Source organism: Plectropomus leopardus, chromosome 5 (genome assembly GCF_008729295.1).
Source record: "Plectropomus leopardus isolate mb chromosome 5, YSFRI_Pleo_2.0, whole genome shotgun sequence".
Lineage (NCBI taxonomy): Eukaryota > Metazoa > Chordata > Actinopteri > Perciformes > Serranidae > Plectropomus > Plectropomus leopardus.
Genome location: NC_056467.1, coordinates 34,345,217 through 34,359,745, shown reverse-complemented (window position 1 = coordinate 34,359,745; position 14,529 = coordinate 34,345,217). Strand labels below are relative to the sequence as shown.

At 41.9% G+C, this 14,529-nt stretch overlaps 1 protein-coding gene across 1 annotated transcript; it reads left to right on the top strand.

Moving 5' to 3' along the window:
* Window positions 1–3,525: 3,525 nt before the first annotated feature.
* ppm1da (protein phosphatase, Mg2+/Mn2+ dependent, 1Da) lies at window positions 3,526–14,260 on the top strand. Its single transcript, XM_042487331.1, has 6 exons — window positions 3,526–4,146; window positions 6,000–6,228; window positions 7,782–7,906; window positions 8,379–8,560; window positions 11,645–11,869; window positions 12,976–14,260. The coding sequence occupies exons 1-6, from the start codon at window positions 3,621–3,623 to the stop codon at window positions 13,366–13,368; spliced, it is 1,680 nt and encodes a 559-aa protein (XP_042343265.1). The 5' UTR covers window positions 3,526–3,620; the 3' UTR covers window positions 13,369–14,260.
* The last annotated feature ends 269 nt before the right edge of the window (window positions 14,261–14,529 follow it).

Sequence of the window (14,529 nt, the reverse complement as noted above, 5' to 3'; positions counted from 1 at the left end):
ATAAGGGTAGAGTCCCAGTGATTTACACTGGGTTCATGAATACTTATTATTCCTCTATATTTCATATTTGACAAAAATGCGGAAATGACCTAGGAGTTCTGCTGTCAGGTGAGGAATGGGACATTGCTCTTTCTAATGTTCGTCCAGCTTCTATATATGCTAAGACATGCCTTAATACAGTTTAAAGTGTTACATCAGCTGCACTTTTCTAAAGCTAAACTTGCAGGCCTATCCCCAAACACCAGCCCTATATGTGGCCAGTGTAAACAGACCCCAGCATCCACCTATCATATGTTTTGGTCTTGCTTAAAGATTGCCCCCTACTGGTTATCTTTTTCTGAAAACATTTCCATGGCTTACAGTTGTATGACTTCTCCTACAACAGCTATTTTTGGTACTCTCTCGATTCCAGATAATTCCAGCATCCCTGCTCACTCACAGAAAGTAATTTCTGGCGGTTTTGGTTTTTGGGTGGAATTCTTGGGACTCTGTTTTTCTTGTGCTTGTGGCGGGTCTCCCTTTTTGTGGCTGTGTTGCAGGGGCAGGGCCTGACTTCTGGGTGCTGGAGCTCACAGCGCACCTCCTCACCTGCATCTCATCTGCAATCAACCCCAGCATACATTCTCCAGCTCCACTCTACTTCGGTGCCGGATTGTTCAGCCTAACTCGTGGCTACATCGGCCGCTTCACTTTTTGTGACTCTAATTTACAAACTTTGTTGTTTCTTCTGGAACTAAGGACTTTTGTGTCCAGTGCCTTCTCCAGTGAGCTCCAGCGTCCCTCGGCCCAGCCTCTCACCTCAGCATTCAGCCATTCGCTTTCCCCACCACTCTGGACTCCACCATCCTCCGGCCTTACCAGCCTCACCAGCCTCACCAACTTCACCGGCTCAGGAATCCCCCTTCCCTACATTCCCATTCCTCCCCACCTACAACCATTAAACCCATTATTCATCCATTCATTATGTCTGTGTATTCGCTCCTGGATCCTCCCATTTCCCCAGGTTCTCAGACCGTAACATAATTACCTTTTCCACACTTTTAGCTAGACGTTCAATTCTATTTCAATGGCAGGATGTCACCCCTCCATCAAACAGCCAGTGAATCAAGGATGTGATACAGAAAATCAAGCAAATTAAAAAAACAAAACAAAAAAAACAAACAAACATGCACCCTCGATGGCTCCAGATTTTACAACCTTGGACCCATTGATAAACCTGTGAATAACTTGGCCTGGAACTCTGATTTCATACCTCTGCAAGTGGTCTGTCCTATATGTGCTAAAATGCACTACGATGCACGTTTTGTTGTTTTCTGTTTTGTGACCTGTCTGTTTCTTTTTTTCCCCCTTTCCTCCCATGGCTCTTAACAACTCTGGTCATATTCGTACCTTGAGATTATATCTTATGTTAATGTATTTTCTGTTAAACTGAAAAATCTCTATAAATAAAATGTTTAAAAAAAGAATAGCTGCTCACTTTAAGTGACGAGTTCTGATGCATTGTGTCTTATTAGACATATTTCTGTGTACTTTGGCGGCATCGGTGACTTTACTAATGATATATGCAAACTGTAGCCTGGCTTTTTGTAAAAGCCTACTCCCATTCAGACACACAGTTCCTTTTACCGACCCGGGGTGGCAACACATTTTGACAAATTAACTCCTGTCTCAATTAGAGGCCCGGTCTGGTTGCCATGCAGATCATGTTTTATAGAAGTTCTCTGGACGTGTAAAATTGAGTTGTTGGCTACTTGCGGGAGATAACGTTAGTTAGCTGCTAAGACCATGTATACAAATATTGGTATATATATTAAAACTTTTGTCTATATGGTTATCCTATACATGGTTAGCTCTGTATTCTTTACAATTCAATCATTTAGTTCATTTTACTGACACCATGGGCACTGAAGAAGACAGACTGACATAGTAAACTAGAAAGATGCAAAAGGTTTAAATAAACAATTTCATTGTATTTCTCATTTGAGCAACAGTTTTGTGTGAAAGGAGTCTGTCCCATACACATGTCTGCAATTAAAATTCCATAATCTATTTATGATACTTAAAATGTGCAACAGGTAGCCTATTTAAGGTGCAATAATTATTTTTATGACTGCAAATTTTGGTGCAATATTTCAACTATCTTCTGTGCAATTATTCAAATGTGCAGTGTTCCTCCAACTATTAAATGTAGGTTATATTTAACATGTGACATGTATTGTATTGTACATATTCTTGTTGTTCGTACCTATGCATATCTCTGTTGTTCATTGTAGCATTGCACACATATTTATATTCTTATATCTTAACTTAAATATTAGTTTTATATATTGTGTTGTAGCATAAGGCACAGTTTTTTTTCTATTCAACACACTTAACACACTCAGCACATTATCCATATAATAATTTAAATGTTCACATATTCATGCTATTTTTTTATTATTGTATTTCTCCACATTATATTTTTACACACTTAAATACTTAGTATACTGTACATAATGAATTTATTTTTTATATTTGTACATTTACATATTGGAGTCATTGTTTACTGTTACTATATTTCTATTTTTACATTTATGTTTTTATGTACTTGTGCTTGTACATATTTCTACTTGAGATAATATGCTGGATTCAGAGCGACTGCAATGAATCACAATTTTGCCCATGGGAATCAATAAAGTATTTCTGATCCTGAATCTGATATAGAGACCTGGCCCAAATATAAGCCTGCTAAGTTCAGTCGTTTAAGCAAACAATAGCCTGGTCTATTAACTGAAGTTTTCTACAATTCTACAATTTCATTTAGCAGACGCTTTTATCCAAAGCGACGTACAACACAAGCAAGAATTTAGACTTAAGGAAAAAAACCCTTAGTAAGTGCAAAAAGTGCTTCAGGTGTGATTGGTCACAGGTATTGCCGTCTAGTGGCAGAAGAAGTGCCGCACAGCACCCCCCCCCCCCTTTTTTTTTTTTTTTTTTTTTTTTTTTTGAAACCAAAGTAATAACCAGTAGCGATCTCAGCATCTGAGATTCAACAATCTCAGTATCACTACTTACGATGACAGTCAACATACAACATCGCACAACTTTGTCAGTGCTAGATAATCATTAAGTGCTGGGTTTTGGACCATCTGACTTAATCTACCCCAAAGGGCAAAGCGGAGAAGAGTTAAGTGCCTAGGTGTTCTCGGAACAATTGAGTTTTCAATTGTCTCTTAAAAGTAGAAAGGGACTCAGCAGAACGCACAGAGTTTGGAAGTTTGTTCCACCATTTGGGAACAACAGAAGAGAAGAGTCTAGCTAGATTTAAGGTATGTTGACCCCAAATGTTGATAAATTATTCTCTTTCTCTGTGAATCACTTTCCAGACGTCTGACTGCCTCACATTTCTTCCTCAGTTGCTGCGCGGAGTGGTGGGCCGCCCTCGGGAGGGCAGCGGGTGTATTGGGGCTGCCACGTCCTCGTGCTAGAAGAAGACAGATTTGACGTCAACGCGTTTGAGCATGCCTACTACGCTCCAACATAAACAAAGGCAGGACGCCACTCTGCAATTAACTCTGCTCTCCTCATCTTATTTATGCTCAAAGTACTGAATAATTGGAGAAGGATTTATTTCTGCAGCCATGGAAAACGCATTGCTGATGCGAGTGAGTGTTTTTACCGATCAGGGAGGCAGGAAATACATGGAAGATGTGACCGAGGTCATAGTAGAGCCCGAGCCGGGAGAGGATGAGCCGACCCGGGATGAGCCAGAAGAGAGCAGTGGGGGAGAGTGTCCGGTCACTTTCCCGGCTGCGAACACGCCTCCAGACCGGGCCGGTGGAGCCGCTGTGTCCCCGCAGGTTTCAGAGGAATCCTGTGAACCTAAACGAACGGAAGACCAAAGTATATCGGTGGAAACATCTTTACCGAGAGCTCAGAGCCCGCCGCGAGCTCAGCCGAGCATCGCGAGTCCTTCCCGCCGTTCCGTTGCGTTCTTCGCCGTGTTCGACGGGCACGGGGGTCGCGAGGCTGCGCAGTTTGCACGAGACTATCTGTGGGAGTTCGTGAAGAAACAGCGGGGGTTCTGGTCAGACTGTGACCGGGAGGTGTGCTCTGCTATACGCAAAGGATTCATAGCCTGTCACCATGCTATGTGGAAGAAGCTCCGTGAGTTTACTGTCTTCTTACTTAGTGGTATACAGTATAACATTAAGAGCTGTCCATCAGTAAGTGGGGGTCGTTTATACGTGCCCCCTCATGTCTGAGCACCATGAACGCCATGAAAAACCTGCACCAGACTGTAATCTGTGGCCTGCCGTTGTTTCATCCGAAAAGTTTTGGTGTTATTTGCCGTAGCGAGCCGCTACCAAATTTACCAGAAGATTCTACGGACTCAGTAAAACCATTCTGTTAAACCCAGCCGTGCTGCTATGTAAAATTTCCAAAATGCCAACTTAAGCGCATTAGTATTTTTTTTACTATATGTTTCTGTTGCGTTTTAATTATAAAGTAATTAATGGGGCTAGCAATGTTAGCAACCAAAGGCAACAGAGCTAACGAAGTTAGCAGTAGCCACCGGGTTCACTCTGAACAAAGCCTGCTCTAGTGGAACATCTTCGTATGCATCCAGTTACTACAAGTTACTGTTCGTAAAGTAGAATGCTAAGATTTATTGGTTTTTTTTGTTGGAATCGCTTCATGTGCTATTTTACATTTCACTACATTAAAATATTTCGTCATTACCTATTACAAACATATTGAGTCGTGAAGCAGAGAGTGTGCGCTATTATGCTCAGAAACCGGTTTTGTTCCTGGATATGTCAAGGCATGTCAGCTGTTCTACAGCTGTTCACATACATGCTGTTTACACACACACACACACACACACACACACACACACACACACATACATTGTTTGAACGGTCGCCCAGATAAGATAATGTGAAAATACCTGGGGACCAGCTGTGTCTTGCATCGAATGTAATGTTATTTTTTAAAAAATCCCATACAAAAGAGACAAACTCAAGTGTTTCGTCTTTCAGTGAAAAACAATACGCTGTCCACTCGCTGGAAGACTCTGTACTGCTGTACTGGCAAGTATCTGGTTATCCGTTACGTACTACGATACAGGTCACAGATTCAGTATGTTGAGATGTACTGCAATATTGTAAGCAAGGCGATATATTGTGGTATTTTTCAAATCTAATTTAAGGACAACTGTCATACCACTCAGCAATATGCATACAATTTGAGTAGAAAATAGACTTTAAAAAAAAAAAAAAATGCAATCAGATCAGCAGGATCTGTATTTATCACAGCCCTTGTAACACGCAAGTAATATGTTGTTTGTTAGGTTAGAATGGCAGAGTCATGTGACTGTGGACAAGATTAGGCTACAGCACTGCTATCTAGCAGTAGGGGGGTTTAAACAGATCACATAGACTATTATTAAAAAAACAATACTGTATTGATTCTCAAAATCTCTATCACAAAACACGAAATAGAAATACTCAGGTGTATTAATATTTTCTTAAATGCCTACTTTGCTGTGGCCATGTCTGCTTCCTAGCAAAAATTGTCTGCTGTTAGGTTACCACTTGTTTGCTTGTTAGTTCCACCAACATGGTTCCTACTTGGTGCATTTCTACAAACAGGGTGATAGTTCTGCCGTCATGAGGTGAACGGAAAAAATGCAAAGTGATCTGGCTTTATTCACCAATAATCTGTGGGGACACTTATATTTTGAACAATTACACTGATGATGGACTGTGCTGGACTTTGCACAAGCCTGGTCTAACCTAAAGGTCAAGTGTTGTCAGGTGCAATACATCAAAGACTCTTTGATGGAGATTAGCAATAAATACATGCAAAATCATTTTTAGTAGCATTTATTTTCTGCCCATTCTTTAACTGTGCTTTTAGTGTAGTTCAGTCAACTTAGGCAGTGAGCAGTTTATAAACAATGAATGCTGTAACTCATTAAATATGCTATATTCATTTTTTCTCTTTGATCTTCCCAGCTGAATGGCCAAAGACCCTTACAGGCCTACCCAGCACATCAGGCACCACAGCCAGTATAGTGGTCATCAGAGGAAACCGTATGTATGTGGCCCATGTTGGGGATTCAGCAGTTGTTCTAGGGGTCCAGGACGACCCCTCAGTCCCGTTCATCAGAGCTGTGGAAGTCACACAAGACCACAAACCTGAACTTCCCAGAGAGAGGGAGCGTATTGAAGGTCTGGGAGGGAGGTAAGGCTTCACCCACAGAACACCCTGCCTCTACATTGTATTTAAATAGAACATTAACTTTAACTGCAAAAAAGACAGAACTTTTCCGTTGTACATTAAAAACATATTATGATTCAGCAGCAACAGGGGTCCACACAGAATCAAATTGTTGATTGTGTGCTGTGACAGTAAATTGAAGTTGTAGGTAGGCGAAACTCGTCATGAGATCTTTTTATTCCTCAGCAGCAGTTTGTGGAGTTTGAGTGGCGGGGTGGATAATTGATTTGTCAATCTGGGCAGACTTGATCTGATCAGATCAATGGATCAGAGGAGCAGCTGCTGCAGAGGCGAGTGAATGCAAACTTTTAGACCCAGTTCAATGGACAAATAAGTTCCACTTAAACTGTGTGTGACTTTATTCTGCTCAATTTGTGTTAAGAGTTCTCTCTGCACTCCGAGATACTATGAATAACTGAACAGTATATGTATTCCAGTACCGCTTCCAATGAACGGTCAAACCTTCCAATGATTATTTTTTTATTAAATAACAGGTGCATAAAAAGTCTTAGTGAAGGAAATGTTTCATTTTTTTTGTAATAAATACATGAATATAACGCCTGGGTGAATGCGGGCATTTCAGCCTCTAAACCAGTGAGATGCAATGAAGCGCCGTCACTAATTGTTATCCGTTTACACCTAAGCAGCTAAAACAATATTACATATTAGTCTGCACTGAGTTGGAAGAGACTGAATCATAAAAGATACAGTATATAGAGAAAAGGAACCCCTGAAAAGTGGTCTACTGTTTATCTGTTCTCCTGCCTGCCCATTAAGTTGCACGGACACACCGACAAAGCAACAAACACACACACACGAAAGCTGACAGAAGGGCAGACTAGTCTTGCTGCAGCAGCCTGTTCACTGGCAGTGGGAATGCAGTCTCTAGTCTATATTTAGCAGGTTTACCCGTGTTTCAAAAACCTGTGTGCATACTCTAACGTTGGTGGGAAAGGGGGATATAACAGGGCTGACACATAGAGACAGACAACTGTTCACATTCACATTCACACTTACGGCCAGTTTAGAGTCACCAATTAACCTGCATGTCTGTGGAGTACGGGAGGAAGCCGGAGTACATGAAGAAAAACCCACACCAACACAAGGAGAACATGCAGGAGAACTGCCAGCTGTATAATCAAAAAATTGAAATCTTTATATTGCAGAATAAATGCCATTATAATGTTGCCCACTTACAATTTCTGTTGATAATGTAATTTGCCTTTGGGCTTAACATCATATAATGCCATTTACTGTATAACAGGAGGAAAGCACATATGGTCTTCAATAGAAATGTATTATCGATATAAACTCATTTTTATAAATCATTATGAACATTTATTTAATGAACATATGTAAGCTTTAGCTCAGTGTACCTAATAAACTGGCAGTTTAGTGTAACCCTTGTTGTTGCAGCCCATCCTTTATTATCTAAAACTGGCTTTTGGAAATGTGTGGATACTTAGCTCTGAGTCAGTGGCAGCTTCTCTCCTCTCTCCCCCTCTATCTGCTGACAGTGTCATCAAGAAATCTGGAGTGAACCGGGTTGTCTGGAAGAGACCGAGGCTGACTCACAATGGTCCAGTCCGTCGCAGCACTGTCATTGATCAGATACCGTTCTTGGCGGTAGCTCGAGCTCTAGGTAGGAAAAGTCCCATCACAGTTATGTCAGTGAATAACTGTTGTCTTTGTCATGTATACAAATGATGAGACTCTCAGCTTAGTGAAAGCATGCTTATAAGAAGGAGTTATCTGTTCCATCTGACATTTCAGAGAATTCAGAGTTTTGACTGTGGATCATTCCCAATTTTTTGGTTCCCAGAGGCCAAAAACTGTTGTTTTTGTAGTCCAGTACTAAGGACTAATCCAGTCAGGAAAGTGGAGATCATTAGAACCTTTTTATTTAGTGGCATTCATAAAACATTTGGTGAAAGCTTTTCATCATTCTGTGGATCAAACAAGCAGCAACATATTTTAAATTGTTGTTTCTCCAAATTCAGATGTATGGCTTGTGTGCAGAATTTCTGACCAAATGAAAGAGAGGGAGGGTCATCATGAAGGGTGTTTGTTAAGACCACTGGTACTTTCAGTTACATTTCTCTTCTGTGCAACAGGTGATCTGTGGAGCTATGACTTCTATAGTGGCAAGTTCGTAGTTTCTCCAGAGCCGGACACCAGCGTGGTGACCCTTGACCCCAGAAAACACCGCTACATCATCCTGGGCAGCGATGGTTTGTGGAACATGGTGCCACCTCAGGAGGCCATCTCCATGTGTCAAAACAATGATGAGGCAATGGTGAGTGGAGAGACGTGTTTCTGTAAAGGTTAGCTTCCTCTGCAGCTGCTATCATCATTGTATTATTAGGGCTCAAGCATGAACCGTGCAAAGACTCTGTTGGAATGCAGAGAATTATTATTTTTCTCCCCAATGAATTGCATTTTTGGAGGCCTAAACATGCCCAAAAACTCCTGAAAAGTGGAACGCTCGTCTGGCCTGGCGGAAAATTTCATATTTTGGTGATTTCGGAAACGGGCGTGGCAAAATGGCTCCACAGTGCCCCTTAATGTGTAGCCCCAATGCCCAGTTTAACCTACATTTATGAAAATAGGTACACTTATGTATCATGCACAGAGGCATAAAAAAGCCTCTTGGACCCACCCCCCAAGCCCAACAGGAAGTCGGCCATTTTGAATTTTGTGCTGATTTTTGGCGAATTTGGGCCTCGCACTTTTGCGAACTTGTCCTACGGGATTAATCCAATCGACTTCAAATTAGGTGTGTCCAGTCCTAACACATTCATGATTAAACGTTATCAAAGGTCCGTGCTAAACTTTTCCTGTTTTCCTGTGGCGCAGCATACAATTTTGATGTCTCGCCATGAAACAGGAAATTGTTGTAACTTTGGTGTACATTGTCCAACCTGCCTGAAACTTCATAGGTTTGATAAGGGTCCTGCCCTGAACACACAGTATTCACCAGTCGTAACAGCACCACCTAGTGGCCACAGGTAATAATGTATTTTTATACTTTTGCGAATTTGTCCTACACAATTAATCCAGTCCACTTGAACTTCTGTCGGTATGATCAAAAGACCTTCACGATTGAAAGTTTTCAAAGGTCCATGCAAAACTTGTGCTGTTTGTCTGTGGCTTAGTATCGAATGCTAATGTTTTGCTGTAGAGGGAAAAATTATTATAACTTTAGTTCGAATGCTCGAAAGTTCTCCAAACCTGGCATGGTGGACAACAGTTCAGCTCTGAGCAGGTCTCTATGCTTATTGTCTTTCAGTGTGCTAACATGCCTCCATAGCGCCCCCTTACAATATTTCCAAGAGGTAACCCTCTCACCATGTTTCACATGCATGTATGAAATCTGGTACATGCCTCTACCATGTCCAGACGTACAAAAAAGCCTCTTGGACCCACCCCCCAAACCCAACAGGAAGTTGGCCATTTTGAATTTTGTGCTGATTTTTGGCAATTTCCAGCCCTCATACTTTTGCAAACTTGTCTTACAGGATTAATTTGAGTTCAGATTTGGTGTTACCAATCTCAACCCCTTGCTGATGAAAAGTTATCAAAGGTCCGCGCTAAACTTTTACAGTTTTCCCATGGCACGGCATAACATTTTGATGTCTCGTCATAAAACAGGACATTGTTGTAACTTTGGTGTACATTGTCCGATTGCCTGAAACTTCTAATGTTTGATAAGGGTCCCGCCCTGAACACATCTGTATGACAATATTCACTTGTCGTAATAGCGCCACCCACTGGCAAGAGCAAGTAAGGCTTGAGGGACAATTGTCATTCGATTTAAATTATATTTACATGGTTTGGTCTTCAAATTATGTACACCAAGATGACATGGAATTTGTGTCCCCTCTACCGCCACCTAATTGCCGCTGGAAGTACTAAGCCACGTGAAAGAGCTTACTCCAGGGTACAACCTCCCTCTGCAAGCATTATCCGAATTTCACAGTCATGAACAACCGCTTTAGTTGCAACACCCACAACACCTCCAGGAGGGTAGGCAGTGAACTCTGGCTTCCCAAAGCCACTCCCCTAGTGCCAGCTCTCACTGCTCGTGTGCAGCCCAAACAGCCCTGCCACCTTCAACAGACCCAGGCGCCGTTTATGCGAGCTCCAGGTAGTGAGAGTACCACATGGCTATCACAGATACAAGACTAAGCTAAACTACTACAAAGCTATCACAGATACAAGGCTAAGGCTAAGTTAAGCTAGCCAGGCTAGCTAGGCTAATTATAACATGGCTGTCATAGCCCAAACAGCAATGCCACCTTCAACAGACCCAGGCTCCGTTTATGCGAGCTCCTGGTAGTGACTGAGCCGATGCTACCTTCCCTAGCACATCATCACATTTGCTTTATAGTTAGAGTTTGTGCAAGCTTCAGGTAGTGACAGTACCACATGGCTATCAGAGATGCCAGGCTATGCTACTGCTTGGCTACCACAGATACAAAGCTAAGCTAAGCTAACACATGGCTATCCCCCAGGAGGCTAAGCTGAGCTAGCTAAGCTAGCTAGGCTGGCTATCACATGGCTGTCACAGCCCAAACGGCAATGCCACCTTCAACAGACCCATGCTCCATTTATGCGAGCTCCAGGTAGTGACCGAGCTGATGCTATCTTCCCTAGCACATGCAACATACTTGCTTATATACTACAACTCACATACAAGGCTCAAGCAAAGGGAAATAAGTATGAATTGGCAGAATTAGCTAACACACTTAATTGAGTGGCAGCATGGTCTCACATAAAGAGACTTGAAAAGGCCACTCCCAATCCTAAATACCCTCACACTTCCTGGATTTTCTCCTGAGAGGACTGATTGGTGGATCTCTCCACCTGATCTGAGGGAGTTGTCCGTTCAGTGGATCCCCCTGCTGGTCCCCAACTACCATTGTTTCTCCTAATCCAAATCCACTGACTGGATTTAACTGCCTTATCTGACATTTCCCTCGCTGTCTTCCTCAAACTCTGTCCCCACACTCCCAGTTCCCCCAGGAGCGAGACAGTTGATCCTGTTACAAATCCACTTCCCACTTCAGCTGGGTGAACCCTAGCTTTCCATCCTTTCTTCTCAGCTTCTGCCTGTAAGTCTGTGTACCTCAGTTTCTTCCTTTCATAGGCTTCTTTCACTGAGGCTTCCCAAGGGACTGTTAGCTCAGTGAAATAAATGATCTGTTGACTCACCGACCACAGCACTATGTCCGGCCTCAAATTAGTACAGACTATTTCCTGGGGAATAACAAGCAAAGTAAACATGATCAAAAGGGCCCAGAATGAACACTAATGTAACAGAGTAATGTCCACCTCACATGGGACCATGTCAGTGTTCTAACAGCCCTCCATGCTGCAGGCTTCGTGTGGGGTATCAAGTGCGCGGCAGCTGGTCAGCCATGCTCTGCTGCGGTGGCGCCAGCGCATGTTGCGCGCAGACAATACCAGCGCCATCGTCATCGCCCTACAGGAACCCGGAACCCCCCAGGACACGCTGCACCATGAGGAGGTGCTACTGGACCTAGCCAAGGTGTCTCAATGTGCTCCCACCTCCATGTCCCGCGCTGACACCCCTCTGCTTCAGGTGAGATGCACCCAAGAGTTTCCAAACGATAATCCACACTGTGGCATGTTGAGGTGTTACTGAGGAGTGTGAAACAGTCAGGGCGTGTACCTTTTATTTAAAGAAGGTCTTGTTTAATGTTCAACATTTAAAAAAAAGTTTAGAAAATGTTGAATTCCCACGTAGCCAATCTCTGACAGTCTCTGTCTGACAGTCTGACAGAGAGGTGATAACTGCTGTGTGGCATTCCAGCAGTGGTCGACTGATACTGGTTTTGCAGTGCTGATACTGATACTTTTTATTCATAGTTAATCAGACCGATATGCATTTACAATAAAAATTAAAATCTTGCTGTCAATATTTAGAATTTGGAATATAACAAACTCCAACACAAAACTTTGTTAAAATGCCTTTAGCAAATGTTTCATCAAAACTGAAACTCACAACATCATAAAGTTCCCTGCAACTTTTTTTATCTAAAGTCAAGTGAAAATTAATTTAAAAGTGAATAAATGAAAATAGCTTCCTGAGGTTTTACAAAGTTAAAGTTCCAGCTCCCATGCTGACACTTTCTTTGCACATTTTAATTAATTAATTTTATCGGAGATTGTTAAAACAAAACCCTGATTCAGATAATCGGCAAAATGCCAAATAAAAACTCACAAGGCTCACCAACAAAACAAAACTCCTACTAGACACTTTTTTTTCACGAATATGATATGCTAACATTATTAGCATAAGATTATGGGATTTTCATCTTCTCATTTGAAACCAGACAACAGCAACGTTTAACAAAGATAACACTGTAAAATTCAGCTCAGTTCTAATTCAGAGAATTGATCGTATTTCCCACAAATACAACATGCTAACGTTATTAGCCTAAACCTATGGCATTTTACATTGCATAAATTAGCAATGTAACATTTGGGAAAAAAGGTCCCAGTGGTGGCTATCGGTTCATTGATTTGTTTTGTTTTTTATTTTGGTCTTCAATTTACTTGTTGGTGGTATTAAGAGTCTTAAATCTAACTTGGCTTTAGCTAAAATATTGAAAAGCTCAGCTGTGAATTCTCTTTCTGTCTGAGAGCTGTTGTCCGTCCTCATTCTTTGACCCTTGTCTCCTTCAGCGGCCTCCAGAGGAGGACTCTCCCTCTGCCATCTGTGAGCTCCTCCCTGCGTTGGAGCGACGGGATGGTCTTTCAGGGAGCAACAGTCTGTACCACGTGAACCTGTCCGACCCACTTGCTCTGACTCCATTGTGTCCAAACAGCAGTGCCGAGTCCTCCAGTCAGTCCAGTCCCACACACTGTGTGGCAGTTGGCAGCAGGACACCCAGCAGCAAGAGACTCATTGACGGATCAGCCTCACCGTCGTCAGGCCAGTCGGCTAAGAAGGCCCGACGCAGGACTGCTGACAGGCCGCCACTGGCTCAGCACAACGCAGAGAAAAAACAGAAGGAGTCCAGTAACGTCTCCCCTATTCTCCAGCAGCATAACAAGACCACAGTGTGTGTGTGCTGAAACACACACACACACACACACACACACACACACACAGACACAGACAGACATATCAACGTGCTGCCTCCCACTGTCTGCCTGGTCTCCAGTGGTGTTTCTGTTCCCTCTGTTTGCAGTCATCTTGCACATGCTCACAGTAACCAGCCCGGCTGTAAAGACTGTGGACAGACAGGTGGTCCCGCTCTGCACTCGTCCAATAATCATCTGAACAGTTAAGGAGCGCTTACTGTCACATAACGTTTTGTGTCTTTGTTTTCAAATATTTCCTATGATGCTGGTTAAATGTGTCTTACGCCACCTCTTTCTGGTAACAGTTGTATGAAATAAGTCTGACTAATGATGCTTGTGTAAATATGACGCATTTTATAGTTGAGTATTGAGAAAGTCAAACTGATCATTTAAAACAAATAGATATTTTTTATACATTCTTGTATTGTTTGATGATAAAACATGTAAATGTGGCTGAGCTCCAGCACAGCTTTCATCTGCTCTTCACTCTCTCCATATCCCAGTGTGTGCACACTCTGTGTTTAACCATATTTATTTATCTATGATCTCATCATTTTATTTCATCACTGGAGATTTGTCTTGAATATAAACTGAAGGTGCTGCTACAGTCACGAACCAGTAAGCTACTACATTGTGTATATTATTGATATATAAATATATGTAAGAAGTGTTTGTAGCCCCCCGCCCTCCAATGCATCTTAAGGGAAAGATAGTCTCTCTTTACCCTTTGAAACCTGGGCAAATTGGCTTGATTTCTTTCAAAAACATCAGGAGGAGGCAATGAGACACTTGGCCCCCAGATTCAGCAAGAAGTAAGTAAAAAAGTTACAAGAAAATTACCTGAAAATGTTGTTTTTTTTAAAAAAAAACAAAACAAAACAAAAGAGACATGAAAATAACATTAAGAAAGTGCAATGTTTTTCTGTAACACAATTTTAAATATATAATTATAAGAATTATAAATATATTTTATATTTTGTGCATAATGTCAAATAATCTCCCAGCAGCTAATTTCCAAGTCATTTTCTTGTCATCTTTCATTATTTATTATTTTCTTTTTGCAATTTTCCCTTGCCAAGTTGCTCATTGCCTTTTTCCCTTTGTCAAACCAATTTTCTAATGTTCCAGAAGTTTACAAGCTTGTCAAAGACG